The sequence below is a fragment of the Calypte anna genome, chromosome 18, assembly GCF_003957555.1.
Source record: "Calypte anna isolate BGI_N300 chromosome 18, bCalAnn1_v1.p, whole genome shotgun sequence".
NCBI classification, from domain to species: domain Eukaryota; kingdom Metazoa; phylum Chordata; class Aves; order Apodiformes; family Trochilidae; genus Calypte; species Calypte anna.
Window position 1 is genome coordinate 6,268,789 of NC_044263.1, and position 14,068 is coordinate 6,282,856.

General features: G+C 53.1%; 1 protein-coding gene and 5 non-coding genes across 7 annotated transcripts; 4 read left to right on the forward strand and 2 right to left on the reverse strand.

The window, feature by feature from the left end:
- The first annotated feature begins 4,525 nt into the window (after positions 1-4,525).
- Positions 4,526-4,598, forward strand: TRNAR-UCG. Its single transcript has one exon. It is a non-coding gene; the product is annotated as a tRNA-Arg (tRNA).
- A 293-nt stretch (positions 4,599-4,891) lies between these two features.
- TRNAR-CCU lies at positions 4,892-4,964 on the forward strand. Its single transcript has one exon. It is a non-coding gene; the product is annotated as a tRNA-Arg (tRNA).
- A 2,307-nt stretch (positions 4,965-7,271) lies between these two features.
- TRNAR-UCG lies at positions 7,272-7,344 on the forward strand. Its single transcript has one exon. It is a non-coding gene; the product is annotated as a tRNA-Arg (tRNA).
- Positions 7,345-8,256: 912 nt separating this feature from the next.
- TRNAR-CCU lies at positions 8,257-8,329 on the forward strand. Its single transcript has one exon. It is a non-coding gene; the product is annotated as a tRNA-Arg (tRNA).
- Positions 8,330-8,917: 588 nt separating this feature from the next.
- Positions 8,918-8,990, reverse strand: TRNAR-UCU. The gene has a single exon. It is a non-coding gene; the product is annotated as a tRNA-Arg (tRNA).
- Positions 8,991-9,535: 545 nt separating this feature from the next.
- On the reverse strand, positions 9,536-11,787 carry MRPL58 (mitochondrial ribosomal protein L58). Of its 2 annotated transcripts, none has more exons than XM_030461597.1 (6): positions 11,608-11,787; positions 11,285-11,327; positions 10,975-11,034; positions 10,318-10,400; positions 10,050-10,219; positions 9,536-9,751 (listed from the first exon to the last, which is right to left on the reverse strand). In XM_030461597.1, the coding sequence occupies exons 1-6, from the start codon at positions 11,761-11,763 to the stop codon at positions 9,667-9,669; spliced, it is 597 nt and encodes a 198-aa protein (XP_030317457.1). In that variant the 5' UTR covers positions 11,764-11,787; the 3' UTR covers positions 9,536-9,666. The 2 variants fall into 2 exon arrangements, with proteins under 2 accessions (XP_030317457.1, XP_030317458.1); XM_030461598.1 differs by having other exon boundaries at positions 11,285-11,321; positions 11,608-11,781.
- Positions 11,788-14,068: the final 2,281 nt, after the last annotated feature.

Genomic DNA, 14,068 nt, shown 5'->3' on the forward strand with positions numbered 1-14,068 from the left:
GGAACTGATAAAGCTGTTCAGGACTTCAGTGTTGATGAAGGTGTCTGTGGACACCCAAAAACCTTCCTCAGGGTTGGTACCTGTGTAAAAATCAGTTTTTAGCCAGAAAAGATGGGTACCTATTATGGGTGGTTTGTTGGAGGAGGTTGGGAGGATGTTGTTGAGAATCACAGCTAACATGGAGCTGCCGAGGATGATGGCAATCTGGAAATTGATTTTCTCCTCGAAAGAGCTGGGTCCAAACAGCACAGCCAGGTCCAGCAGGTACAGGGCACACGTTGGGAGGATCAGGTTCAGAATATACAGAGTGGGTCTTCTCTTCATGGAAATCTGTTGAAGAAGATGGACACGATTTAGGTGAGCAGGAGAGAAGTCAAAGGGTTGGGTCAAATGCTTGTTCCCCAATGTTGAAAATGATCTTACTTAATTTTGGTTTTGTCTTTTGGTGGCAAATCAGGACAATATAATATGCAAGCAGTGCCATACCACGTAGGTGATCGCAGAGAAGCGTTCATTTTCAATCTCTTCCAGGTACTCTATGATGCTGAGGTTGGTGAATCTCCACTCCCCATCAGTTAGGAAGAAACTTTTGCTTTGAGCCATCATCTCAGCTGATGTCCGTCTGGTCTTTATGATCAGGTCTGAAACTGCTTGGGCAGGAGGGAGAGGAGGAGAGAAGTTGGGGAGTTCAGGGATTTCTTAGTGGTCAGGTGTTTCCCTTTCCCTCCCAACCAAAGGTGTGTGCAGATGGGGACAGGCAGTGTCTCTGGAACTGTTGGGGCTTCTTAGGGAGAAGTTAAAAAGGATTCCAGTGGAGGGACTTGGCTGGACCTCTGGGAATGTGGATCAGAGGGAAAATCTCTGATGACTCAGGATAGCTGTCCTGTGGATGGGAGCCAGAGGGTTTTGTGTCACCTCTGCTTACTTTTCAGCCCTTCCTGTCGGGATAAACTCTGCCTGCAGTTTAGATCCCAGAAACTGTCCTTATTTCCCTCATTTCCATGGCTTTCAGGTAATGTTTAAAGGTCAGTACTGCAAAGCAAGTCTCCTTGTTGCAGGAAGCCTCCCAGACTTGGTTTATGGAGACCAGTCCTGGGGGACAACTGCCACAGAACATCCAGCTGCTTCCCGAAATGTTGCTGGGAAACATGCCAGAACAGAATGACAGTGTTTTACCTCATTTTCCCTGCTGTTCCATGGCCTCAGCCCTGCTACAGCCCAGTGTGAGCAGGTGCTGGTGCTAAGGGAACCTGGGGCTGAGCCAGGGTCCAGCTCACCTCTTCCTCCCTGCTGAAATTCCTCCCAGCTGTGGCAGCCCCTTGCTGCTGTACCTGGGTAGAGGAACGAAGCCACGGTCAAGTTGCACATCTGGGTGTCAAAGGGAAACATGAGGATCATCAAGCCACACGTTAAGGTGACCTGGAAGGGCTGGGTGGCATTGAAGCCACCGTCGTGGGTCAGGGACATGTACTCCAAGTTTGAGTTTTCTCCGTCCACTCTGGAAGAAACAAAAGTGGAGAGTGACCAAGCTCCAAGCTCTGCAGTGCTCCTCAGACCCAAAAAGCCTGGGCTGGGAGCATCCCTCAGGGCAGGCTCTGCACCCTCACCCAGCCACAGGCTGTAACAGTGAGGAGAGGAAACCTGGGGCTTGAAGAAGGGCTGGCAGGTGCTTCTGGATGAAGGTTTGTGGTAGCTCTGCACCTCCTCAGGAGCCTCCTTCCTCTCCCCTCTGCTTTCCACTGGCAGGGGCTCCTTGCTGGCTCTGCTGGGCTGTGGAGCTTCCTTCCTCCCCAGTCCCCCACAGGCAGATCTGGCTGCCATGCCCATCCCTCCAACAGACCTATAGCTCTGTCCTCCATCTCCCCACAAACTGCTAAGGGGCAATTCCTCCCGTGACATTCCTGGTCTCTCCTGCAGCCTGGGTGGGACATTTCTGGAGGAGTAACAGAATTACGAAGTGTTTGGTATAAGCTGTGGTCACCTACTGCTCTAAGATGAAGATTGGGGGAGACCAATATGTGTTCGTGGGCAGAATGATTTTGGAAATGTTACAGAAGTCCCGTGGGTTCCAGGTTGCAAAAGTGTTTTCCCATTCCTGGGGGAAGAAGTTGCAGGAGAGAAATGAGCACCAGGCTCAGCACTGACCCTGTGCATCAGGAGGAGAGGAAGGCTCTGAGGGACTCACCAGGTTCAAGACGAAGTAAATGGTGACTGTCTGGAGCTTTTCGACCTGGAGAAACAAAAGGGAAGATACTTGGCTGATTTTCCTGAGGTAGATCCAATGCAGAGCTCAGAAGCTCCCCCCTGATGCTCTTGCCGTGGGCAGCACAAGCTGCAGAAACAGCTCAGGAGAGCTCACGGATCACGGGTCCTGTGGCTGAAGAGTGGGAACACAGGGTCCAGTGGCTTAGAAAAAAAGTAAAAAGTAGAATAATTATTTTTTCATGGCAGTGCCCTGCAACTGCAACAACTCTGTCTCTAGAGCCTGCTCTGAAGTGGGCTGTTTGTCTGAACCTGCCTCTGAACTTTTTCCTGGAAGCAGGTGGGAGAAAATACCCCAAATCTTCCAGAAATGCTTTCCAAGAGCAGAAAGCTGAAGAAGTGGAAGGGGCTGATTCTGTGGCCTTGCTGGCCCAGCCCTACCTGGCAGGAGACTCAGTCCCCAACTCAGTCCCCCAGTTTTCTGCTAGGGAGACAGGACAGGAGTTTTGGGTCCTTACCACAGACAGAATTGCCACCAGCATAAAATCCACTGTCACCTCCACAGGCTCCTTCATGTTTGCCTTGGGCAGGATGTGTGCATGCAGCTTGCTGTGAGAGGAGATGTTCAGGTGCTCAATGACATCGTAGTAGGTGCAGAGGTACCTTGGAGCAGCCCCTGCTAGGAAAAAAAAGAAATAAATCCACTTGAATCAGAAAAGGATCAGACAAGATCCCAAGCTGTGGGAGGAAGGGTATAGAGCTGTGAATATCAAAATCATCATTAATTCAGGTGAATCCTCTCATGTAGATGAGAACAAAATTCCTCAAAGCTTTTAGGTCCCTTTGAAGCTTACCTGTCCCCAGGGAGAAGGTGAGGATGGCTATAAAAGCTCTCTGCATCATCTCCTGCTTCCAAATAAAGAGGCAAGTGGTGCTGTGTGTCTTATGAACAGTTCCAGGCCACGTCAGTTGTTACGTAGAAGTTGATTTAATATTTATTAATGAGGGACAGTTGTTTTGTAAACAGAATCTAGACTTTAATGTATTTAGTAGCACTGGAAGGAAGAATTTGCTAATGGTTTGATGCACTCAGCTGGCTCTTGGGAGCAGCTTTTAGTTGTGGTAAAGGCAAAGTAAGTTCATTAAAAAAAAGAAATCCAGCAACTTGAAGGAAAGGAAGGTCTCATCTCCACAAAGAAAACACCATGAACCACAGCCACTCAAAAGTAAACTTTGTCTCATTAACAGGGCTGAGAGTCAGCCACAGCCCCACCAGGAACTGGTGCTCATGCAAGATGAGGAGTCCTGGGGAGGCAGCAGCTCCACAGCAGCCCAGGCTGTGGGGTGTCAGTGTGTCCCCTGTCCCAGAGTACTGAGCTTTTCATGCATCCATTGACTTTCTGTCTTCTTGCTGGTCTCAAGGTGCTTCTCTGAGTCTTTATGGTTAAGATAAAAGACTTGGGAACTTTTTTTTGCATCTCCTTCTGTCTTCATCTCTCAGCCACGCTCCTTTCCATCACTGGATTTTTTTGTCTGCTGTGATTCCAGTGATGCCTTCAGGAGCTGGCAGTGATGGTTCTCTTGTGAGGGAGCAGCTCCAGTTTGTGAGTTCTTGGGAGCTGGGACACTGTGGATGGCACCTTCTTACCATGGCCTCTGGTTGTGTCCAACATTGGAGGTGGGAAGTGTTTGGGCTATAAACCAGGGTTTGAACTGGACACGAGGAGCACGAGGAGAAGTGGGGGTGACCCTTGTGTTGGGATTTGGGGGCTGTGTTGGTTGTTGGAGCTTATGCTGGTGGGTGGCAGTGTCACTGGAGGTGGGACGATGCTGAGCCCCCAGCGTGGTGCTAGAGGTGCCTTGGCTTCCAGCAGTCCCTACCAGCAGCTGGGGGGCTGTGAGCTGCCAGCTGTCCTGTCCCTCTGAAAACTTTTGGTACCCACCGGGTCCTGTCGCGGCCATGTCCTGGGCTGCACCTCCGGCCGGGCTCATGCTCCCTCCTGCGGCAGCTCCCCGGGAAGGGGGGGAGGGAAGTGGGATCCCTGTGGTTCTTGCGAGGCTGGATGAGGTGATGGGTGACTGGGACGCTCAGCCAGCCCCCCACCCCCCCCGGCAAAGCGCCCAGGACCGACCCCCCAGCTCCAGTGAAGCAGCGAATCCCCCCCCAGACCCCTCCGCCTGCGGCAGCAAATACCCCGACCCCGGCCGGGAACTCTGGAGTCCCCTGACTCCCGGGGGGGATCCGGGAGGGTCCGGGGAGGTCCAAGGGGGGGTGGGAGCGATGCTGGGGGTTGGGAGCAGGGCCGGGGGGCTCTGCAGCAGCGACCGCGTGGCCTAATGGATAAGGCGTCTGACTTCGGATCAGAAGATTGAGGGTTCGAGTCCCTTCGTGGTCGTCTTCCCTGTTCTTTTCCTCCCCACTTTTCAAAGCCGCTCCGGTTTTTCTCTCCGTCCCCTTCCCACCCCTTCCCCTTACGGGGCGGAGGGACAAAGCGCACCGGGGATCGCTCCGTGGCACCCCCGCCACCCTCTGCCCTTTTCCCGCTCCGGGTGCAGTCCGGCTTTGAGCCCCGCTCCTCCGGATGCTCCCCGGACCTCTCCTGGATCCATCTCCCCTCCGGGCCGGGTCCCGCCGGGTCCCCCCCGGGTTCGGGGCCCTTCCCGCCGGCCGGGCGGCGCGCCGTGCGCAGCCCCAGTGGCCTAATGGATAAGGCACTGGCCTCCTAAGCCAGGGATTGTGGGTTCGAGTCCCATCTGGGGTGAGCCCCCCACCGCTACTTTTTGCTGGCCCCTCAATCCCTCTTTTTCCGTGCTCCTTGTCCCCGTTTCGGTGCCACCAGCCCGGCCTCTTCCTTCCACTCCTGTCAGCCGGGCGGTGGCTTTGGTTGCTTGGCAGGGAGATGAATGCACTGGGAGAGCCCCGAGGTGCGAATGAAACAGCTCTGGGGAGTGTGGGTGTCTGAGCTGAGCTGCAGGGAGAGCTTCAGGAGGGCAGACTGAACAGGCAGGCTGGGATGGGCCAGGATGTGAATTTTGGGACAAGGTACCCACGGCAGCTCCAGGCTCACTCACTGTGCCAGCAACCACTGCACATGAGCTGTACAGGATGCTGTACAGGGTGTTGTACAGGGTGCTGTATGTGGTGCTGTACAGGATGCTGTAGGGATGGTGTCACAGCCTGTGGTCCCAAATTCACCTGGCCAGTCGTGTGGTCCCTTGTGCTGAGCACTCAGGCAAGGACCAGCTACTGTCCTGGGACCTGTTGGTGAAGGGATGAATTTTGGAGAAGGGCTAATGAAGAGGTTTGGAGAGGTGAACATGGGCCTTTTTCCAGGTGTCCCAAAAGGTGCGAAAGCAGAGCATTTAAAGCTGTTTCTTTCAAACTTTGAGCAGAGTTGGGTCTGCTTTTTATTTCAGCTGCATTTTCACCCCATTTCGGCTGCTCTGCATGTTATCAGCTGTGTCTGACCCCCCAAAAAAAGCCAATTGATGCTGGGGGATGGCTACCTTGCAGGTGTCATGCAAACCTCTTCCCAGAGCCGGAAAAGCTATGATGGGAAGAAAGCTTTGCTCCTCTGCCAGAAACTGGACCTCCACGAGGGGATGGTGGTTGGGGCTGTGCAGCTTGGTCATGCTGCCTTGGGTCCAGAGTCCCCCACCTACGTGTCTTCGGGATGACCTCTCAGGTTCTGTTGCAGGAAAAGCTGCTCTGAGGTACTTTTCCTATGGAGTTAATGGATTTTTAAAAGGTAGCTGTGGTCAGGGTGAGAGCATACTTGTAAAATTGAAATGAAGATTCTTTCTAAGTAATTTTTCTCTCTTAGGTGTGGGAAGAAATGACTCCGATGCCTGGAAAATAGCAAACCTGTCCTGGACCACCAGCATCCCCAGGCAACCAAGTGTCAGGTTCCTGCACCACTCGGCAAACCCTGCCTGTTTTGGGGGCAAGAGAAGGCACTAAGGGGGTGTCTCCGGGCTGCTTTTGCCTGAGATCAGTTGCCATCCACCTCTGGTTGCCCAGCCTCAGGGCTGTGATTGAAAGCGTGCCCAGAGAATAGTTTTTTTTACATCCTTCTTATAATCTGAATGGCATCAGGTGGCTTTTGGGGGGTGTTTGATCACTTGGCTTCCTATGTGCAATGTTTTCTTTACATCTCCTGGAGCTGCTGTACCCACAGCCCTTCTGGGATGTCCTGGTGGCAGCATCATGGGAAACCTGGGCTAGTTCACTGAGTGGTCTGAGGGATTTCCATCACTGAAGGCCTCATTCAGGAGGCACCGAGTTTTGTTCCTGCTGTTTCTCTCCTCTCCTGCTGCTGGAGCACTCATCTGCGGGCATCAGAGGCTCAACCCGTGCTGCTTCTAGTCACTGGGAGTCTCTCTGCTGCCTGGTGGGTGAGCTCCAGGGTGCAGAGAGGGGAGAAACAGCCCCGGGGGAAGTGGTGCAGTGATCCGTGGGTTTCTCAGGGCTGCAATTCCCAGTGCCACTGTGACCCTCACACTGAACACTGTCACAGAGAAGGACGAGTTGCCTGCAGGATCTCGGCTGTCCCCATCCTTCCTTCACCAGCATTTCCCCTCAGGCACTCCCTTCCCTCCCGCAGCCTCGGCTGGACACGGCCACCTCAGCTTTGCCTTTCCGTGGGGATGTGGCTCAGGGAGGGGCAGGGTGACCCAGCAGCTCTGTGCCAGGGGGTGTTGGTGCCTCCTGGGTGCTGTCCCCGTTTCTGTTCTGAGATGATGGCATCCTGCTTGAGCAGCTTGCAGCAAAGCTGGGGGCAGGAGGGGATTGCCCCTGCACCAGCCCGCAGGATTCCTGCCCGGCACAGTCCCCATCAGCACACAGGGGGTAAACTGAGGCTGGGGGGGCTCTGCAATGACCTGTTGGCAGGGGGGGTTCCATGGGGGAGATGGACACCCCCACCAGCTCCCCCCTGTGAACAGCATCGAGTCGGGAGGGACAGCTGCGATTCCGGGAGGGATGGGAGTGTCTGCAGGGTGGGGACACCCTCTGGGACCCCCAGGGACCCCTCGGTGTGTGTCACCATCCCCGAAGTGCGGTTATGGGGGACCACGTGGCCTAATGGAAAAGGCGTCTGACTTCGGATCAGAAGACTGAGGGTTCGAGTCCCTTCGTGGTTGTTTTAAAGCCACAAGAGATCATCAAGTAATTAAATTGGCGAGGGGCGTTCGATACGCCGTGAAGTCTCAATGGGGCAAAGCTCGGGGAAATAGGGGCAGTTTTGGGGGTAGAATTGGGGTGGGATCTGCCCTGTCTATTCTCCTGGACCGCATGGGTTGGTGCCCGCGATGCTCAGTCCCAGGTGTGTCCGGTTACCAGGGGCGGGAGATAAAAGGGGCGGCCTGGGGAGGGGTTTGGCAGCGCTGCAGAGAGCGTCGGGGGAGGTACGGAGAGGCTGGGGGCGTAGGGGGGGTTGCGTATGGGTAGGTGAGGTCCTGATATTGTCACCCACCTCCCTCGAGAGGGGCGATATTGCAGGCGGTGATGTACCTGCCCCCGAGATGGGACTGGAACCCTCAGGAGGTCACGGCTTTCTCCTTTCGGCCACAGAGACCTCACGAGAGCTGCCCCCCTCCCCTTCTCTCCCCCCGCAAGAGCCGGTTCCGGGGGGTCCGGAGCCACGGGGGGCGAAGGGGTTGGGGGTGTGGGGGGAATTTTATTAATCTCTGTTACTGTCGAAAACCAGCGATGGGCACCGGCACCTCCCGCCCCGCCGCCTCCAGCGCGCAGGGTGGGGCCGGGCGGGCGTAGCCGGGCCCGTGGCGGGGGTCTCCAGCCCTTCCCCGCAACACCCATCCCCGCCCCGTCCCGGTGTTTCTGGGCTGTGCACGGAGCTGGGGCTGCGCCGGGCGCCTTTACCGAGTGGTGGAGGGAGGGAGGGAGGGAGGAGAGCGGCTTAGAGGGGACAGTCCGGCATTGCAGGGGTTGTGCCCCGGGGGTGTGGGACACCGCCCCCTCCCCACACACCGCGGGCACGATCCCCTCCGGCCAGCAGAGAGTTAAGAGAAGGCACCAGACGGAGCACTGACGCAGCCCCAGTGGCCTAATGGATAAGGCACTGGCCTCCTAAGCCAGGGATTGTGGGTTCGAGTCCCATCTGGGGTGACTCTTTTCTGCTCCGGACTGGTTCCGGGTGAGTTGGTCCCGGTTGGGCCGGGAGGGAGCGGAGCATCCCGTCTCGGGTCACTCCCTGCACCCATCCCAGTGCTGGAAGCAAGGAGGGTCCTTGGCAATGCCTGGGGGAGGTTTTTCACATTTGCAGTCCCCATCTCCTGCCGGATCCCGGGATGTGCCGGATTGCAGCCGAGTTTTACAAACCTGACTCAAAATCTGCGGAGGGAGAGGTGAGGGGCAGGCGGGAGGTGCCCCGGGGGGCTCCTGGTCACGGGAGGGCTCAGCTGGGGTTGGATCTGACCCAGTCAGTGATGAGTTTCAGAAGAAAAGTTTCTCGGCTTTGCTCCCCGGGTTGGGCAGAGCTGTCCTGTCAGGATGCACCCGTGTGCTCCTGCAGCCCATTTTGGGGAGGACATGGGATTTTTGCAATGTTAACACTGATGTGATGATCTGTGTGAAGGGAGAGCTCAGAAATCCCTCTTCTAAAGGGAGGGACACCTTACTGCACCCCACATGAATTCCAGAGAAGACTTTTATCATCTTACTTGTTTTTTTCCCTAAAACACAATCACTTCTCCTCACCCCAGGTGGGACTCGAACCCACAATCCCTGACTTAGAAGGCCAGTGCCTTGTCCATTAGGCCACTGGGGCCCCATAAAATAGTAAAAAATGTTCAATTTTGGTAATTCTGAGACACCCCCTCCCCGCCTTCCCCACACCTCCCATCAGTGAATTGATCTGATAGTGGTGGAAGCCATCAAAATGCACCATTTGAGCAGGACCCATGAGTGATTCTGGAAGCCCAAGACTCAGCCTGAGGGTTTTTTGGAGTTTCACCTCAAGGACCAGAAGCCTCCTGTACTTACAAGGGGTGGTTCTGAACACCTAGAGGGCAACTACCTCCTGCCAGGGCTTTAGGTTAATCTACCAAACCAACATGGACTTTCTTTGGTTAGGAAGCAACCACACCAAAATTAGGAATTAATTTGCTTGAAGTGATGAATACTCCTCCCAGATCTGCAGCTGTGTATGTGCTAAGCAGCAGTGGGTGCTCCCATGGAGCAGAGGGCTGGGTGAAAGGCACAAAGAAGAAAAACAAGGAGCTGAAAAATATCAGAATTTTTTTAGTTTCTTCCAAGCATGCATAATCATTTTTCTGCAAAATGACTGGCAGTGCATCATTAGGTTCAAAAGGAGATGTTAAATATTTTTATTTACACTTTTAGTCCATTTTTACTCAATATAGTTTCCGAGTTTAGCATCATCTACAGCTGCCAAGGCCATTTCTTTATAAAGATGGTTTGAGAGACTTTGATCTCTGCTGTTCTCAGTCAAAGTCTGCCTTCCTGCTCTGCTTTATACTTGAGTGTATCTTTTTCTGTCGTAGTCGTTCACGGTTCATTTTTTCCACCCTAGAACAGAATGAAAAGATCCTTTAGTATAGAAAAAATACATTTAAATATCCAACTTTGAGCACAGTTATAATGTAGAATTGAGAAGCTGATAAATGGCCACAGACAGAAAAAAAACCTGTCCTTGTTCTTGGGATGCTACCCAGGAGTGCAGTTAAGATTTATAGACTACTGATTATTAAGTTTTATTTTATAAAAATGGAAATGGATGTTTGTAAGTAGCAAGAACTGCAGGAGGAGGCTGCAAACTTAACTGTGGAATGTGATAATCTGAACCCATCTCAAACAAAGGCTCTACCTCTCTATGAGTTTCTGTGAAGTCTCCTTGGACACCACCTTGGGCTTCTCAGTGGCCTCTGTCACCATGGTTCTGATTTTTTCCAGACAAATTGCCAGGTTCCTCATTTGGTACCGGCTCTCCTCAGAGTTCACAATCAGCTCCCCAGCTCTGTTTATCTTATTCCTGTGCTAAAGAGGGGAAAACACAACGTGAGTCCTGAAAGCCCCCTTAGACTTGTCAGGTTCTGGTGACATTTGAGCCATGGTGGGAAGGGGAGGGCAGTTACCATCAGTGCCATTTTCTGTCTTGTAGCTTCTGGGATCCACTCTGCTGATGCCAGGTGGAACCGAACCTCAGCCTTGGTATTCACTGGGAGGAGAAACAGGAGATTTTTTCACAAGGTAACTGCTCACTTTCCTAAATTTTATGAGAATTCAGTCTGTTTGCTGCTACCTTTGATCATGGGATGATTCCAGTGTTAATTCCCTGAAAAAACACTTTTTTTGTGTTTGCTATATTTTTCCAAACTGCTTTATGAGACAAACACTAAATTTTTATGGAGGTTCTATCATGGTGTTTGACTCCCAAAACATCCTAAGTGGTTTTTTGCTATTAGCAGTCACTAACTAATGGCAACAGCAGAACAGGAAGGATTTTCAGTTTATTTGAGCTGAGAATTTGCTGCACTTTTTTTTGGAGTCAAGTAAAGAAAACTGATTAGACAGAAGTGGTGCTTTGTGTGATGCCTGCAGAGCAGCAATCCCAGTTAGAATCTTTCTAGGAGAATCCAAGGTGGCACCACAGGTCAGGAGCCCCGTGAAGCTCTGTTAGCACACAGGGTAATGACAGTGAAAACGCAGCACTGCTCAGCACAATATTTCACCACAAAGTAGGAAGAAGCAATTTAAATATTGGGATTTTTCCTTCTAAGTCTCCTCCTCACCTTTATTAACATTCTGCCCTCCTGGGCCACTGCTCCGGCTGTAGGACACGGTCAGACGAGCTGGAAAAGAGCAGCGGGAGCAGCACTGAGCAGGGGACACATCCCCAGCTGGTTCTGCTCAGGGAATGGGGACGATTGGGCTGCAGCAGGGAGGGGACACCTGTGACCCGGTGCTGCTTTCACTCTGGGTTTAGCTCTGCGCCGACCCTGCAATCCAGAACCGCACCCACCACCCGAACCCAACCCAGGGCGACCCAGCCCAGGGGTGGGACACAGCTCTGCTTCGGGGGGTGGGATGGGAGGGACTCACCCAGGGGGATGTCGAGCGCGGATGGCGGCTTCTGCTCCTGCTCCTGCAAAACACGCGTGGGGCCGTGTGAGGAGATGGGCGAGGCCGGGGGGGGGAAACCCATCGGTCCGGGGAGAGGGGACAGCTCCGGCCCGGAGCGCCTTGGCCCCGCCCACCGACACAAACCACGCCCCCTTACATCAGGCCACGCCCCCATATGCTCCGCCGCATCAATCTCCGTCTGCAGAGACCACGCCCCCTGATACAAACCACGCCCATAACCCACAGACCACGCCCACCGTATTCGCCTCTCCCCGCTAAGCCCTGCCCCCGCCGCCCCTCACCGTGCCGCCGCCACCGGCTCCGTCCCGCCGCGGCGGGTACAGCTTGTCCAGGCTGTGTGCGCTGCGGTACTCGGTCCCGCTGTCCCACTGCGAGAACCGGGCGGCGAGAAGCCCCACCCGCGCCTGACACAAACCCCGCAGCCTGTGCGCCGCCATCTTGGTTTCCGCCCCGCGCTTCCTGCCCGCTGTCCCCTCGGAAACGGCGGCTGAACCTTGCGTTCCGGGGGGGGGGCCGGGGGGGGGGGGGCTGTGGGGTTTCTGTGGGAAGTGCGTGGGCTCTGGGGGGAGGAATAGGATGGGAATGCATGGGGTCTGTGAGGTCTGCAGGGGTGTGTTTGTGGGGTGGGAGCTCTTTGGGTAAGTGTGTGGTGGATGAGTGAGGTGTGAGGGGATGTGGGAGGCCTGGGGGGTCTGTGGGGGTTCTGGGTCTGCGTGGGGTCTGGGGGGGGGGGATGCTGGGGATGAGGATGCCGGTGGCTAGGGGGTGACCGGGGGTACCATCAGCTCCTTGGGGTGCAGGACAGCATGGTCCTGCCTGCACCTTGGCAAGGTGATGGTGACCCCTGGGTATAAAAGTGAAAACTCGTGCAGCCTTTTGGGGTTTTTTCCCAGGTGTCTGGGTTTTGCACCTGGGATGCTTCAGCTTTCAGATTTTTACCAGCTCAAGAGTGCTTAAAAGTTTTGTATCTGTGTATGTATCTCTTATGACTGCTGACCCAGCAGCACGTACATATTTCTAGGTCTGTAAAATCGATGCTGAGGTGGAAGCAGGGAGTGAAGAACTTATGGAAATCCTCCAGTTCTGGCTCTGGTTGGAGCTGTTGGGTTTGCTGGACAAGAAGCACGTTCAGGAGGGGCAGGGGTTGCTATTTCTGGCAGCAGGAAAAGGCACAGGCAGGGAGGGGGCTGCTCTGGTGGTGTGCCAGGAGCTGATGATCTTCTGTTTAAAACTGAAGGTGAAGGCAAAGGGGGGGTTTCAAAGCTGATAAAAGGCAGCATGGCTGGGGATCTGAGCTGGGTCTCATCTTGATAATCAGCACAAAATCAGGAAAACAATCTTCAGGAAGGGAGCACATCCTGAATGTTGATGGTCTGTGTGCCCTGAGCAAGGCTGAACAGTGCTCAGGGCCAAGGAGGGTTCCTTACATCACTGTAATTGAATCTCTGTGTCCTGGGGTTCTTCTGCTCTGCTTCCCCTGTCCAAAGTCAGGTGAAAACAGAATGCTTTCAGGAATAAAAAACACCCGACAGACCTATCAGAGACAAACCATACCATCTGGTGACCTTAATTTCTAATGAGGGACAGGTAAACTTTTGTGATTTGTAGCCAGAGGGATGGGTAAAATATCTAAAGCAGGATGAATCATTTCACCAACTGGTGTTAAAGGGATCAGTGGTGTTTTTGTACAGGGGACACGTGCCAAGGTCAGTGTCCTGGTACAGTGCACAGAGGGGCTGGGGAAGGAGCTTGGAGGTCACTCAGTTGAAGCCAAACCCCTCTAGAAGGAGAAATCTCTGTTTTTGCTCAGTTCCCACATGGCTTTGTTGGTGCAGGAGCTGTAAGGAGCCATCCCTGAAACGTGATGCAAAAGCTGATGAGGAGGGGATTGCTCCTGGTGTGAGTGGGGGCACAAACCATTAAAGCAGGGGCAAATCAGGACTTTGAGGGATCTGCCAGAAGGTTTCAGCTCCTGTAAAAGGGAAGACTGCAGAATCAGGAATTCTCTTTCCCCTTGAGAGTTTGAGTGCTGTAAAACCCCAGAATTTGTGCTTCCATCTCTGAAATGGTGGTTGCTTTTCTGAAGGGTTACTCAAAGTGGTGGTGAAGTGAGAAGCCAGACAAGATCTGATGGAAATGCATTTGTGTAAATGTCATCTGTCAAATTCAGCTTAAAACAGAATTCTTGATAAGCTGTGACCTTCCTGATCTTAATGATGTGAGCTGAATAGGGTCATTGGTTTTTCCTGCTTCTGAAATTAATCATAATTTCCTATTAGAGCATACTTCTCCTCATCCCTTTTAATGACATGTACTATTTTTCTTTCTGTCCTGAGTCATTGGGGTGAGCTATTAAGTACCTGCTGCTCCCTATTAGACCCATTTCTCTGCTGAGCAGTGTGGTTGTTTAATACCCTCCTCTTACCTCATAATGGAGCTGTGCTGTTTTCCTTGGTATTTTCAAAGCAACTTGAAAAGTTTGGATAGAAGGTGGGACAGAAGGCCAGAAGATGCTTATTTTTTCCTCCTCTTGATTGCTGAAAGCCACACTTAATAAAAAACTCAAGTGACTCTGACTCACAGTCATCAGGATGTGTATGTATATATATATATGTGTATGGCCACTAACATTTTTTGGCTTCAGAAAAAATGCTGAACGAAGTGCTGCTAGATGGCAGCTGTGCCTTTGGGAAGCCAAACACTAATAGGGAGTTACATTTTGGGGTGTGTGGCTTTCAAGAT

Excerpts from the sequence above, each read along its gene's own strand:
- MRPL58 (XM_030461597.1), bottom strand. The coding sequence starts at position 11,763 with ATGGCGGCGCACAGGCTGCGGGGTTTGTGTCAGGCGCGGGTGGGGCTT. Across the intron at positions 10,220-10,317 it reads GACAGAAAATGGCACTGATG|CACAGGAATAAGATAAACAG; the intron begins GTAACTGCCCTC and ends TCCCCTCTTTAG. Across the intron at positions 9,752-10,049 it reads TCACAGAAACTCATAGAGAG|GGTGGAAAAAATGAACCGTG; the intron begins GTAGAGCCTTTG and ends ATTCTGTTCTAG.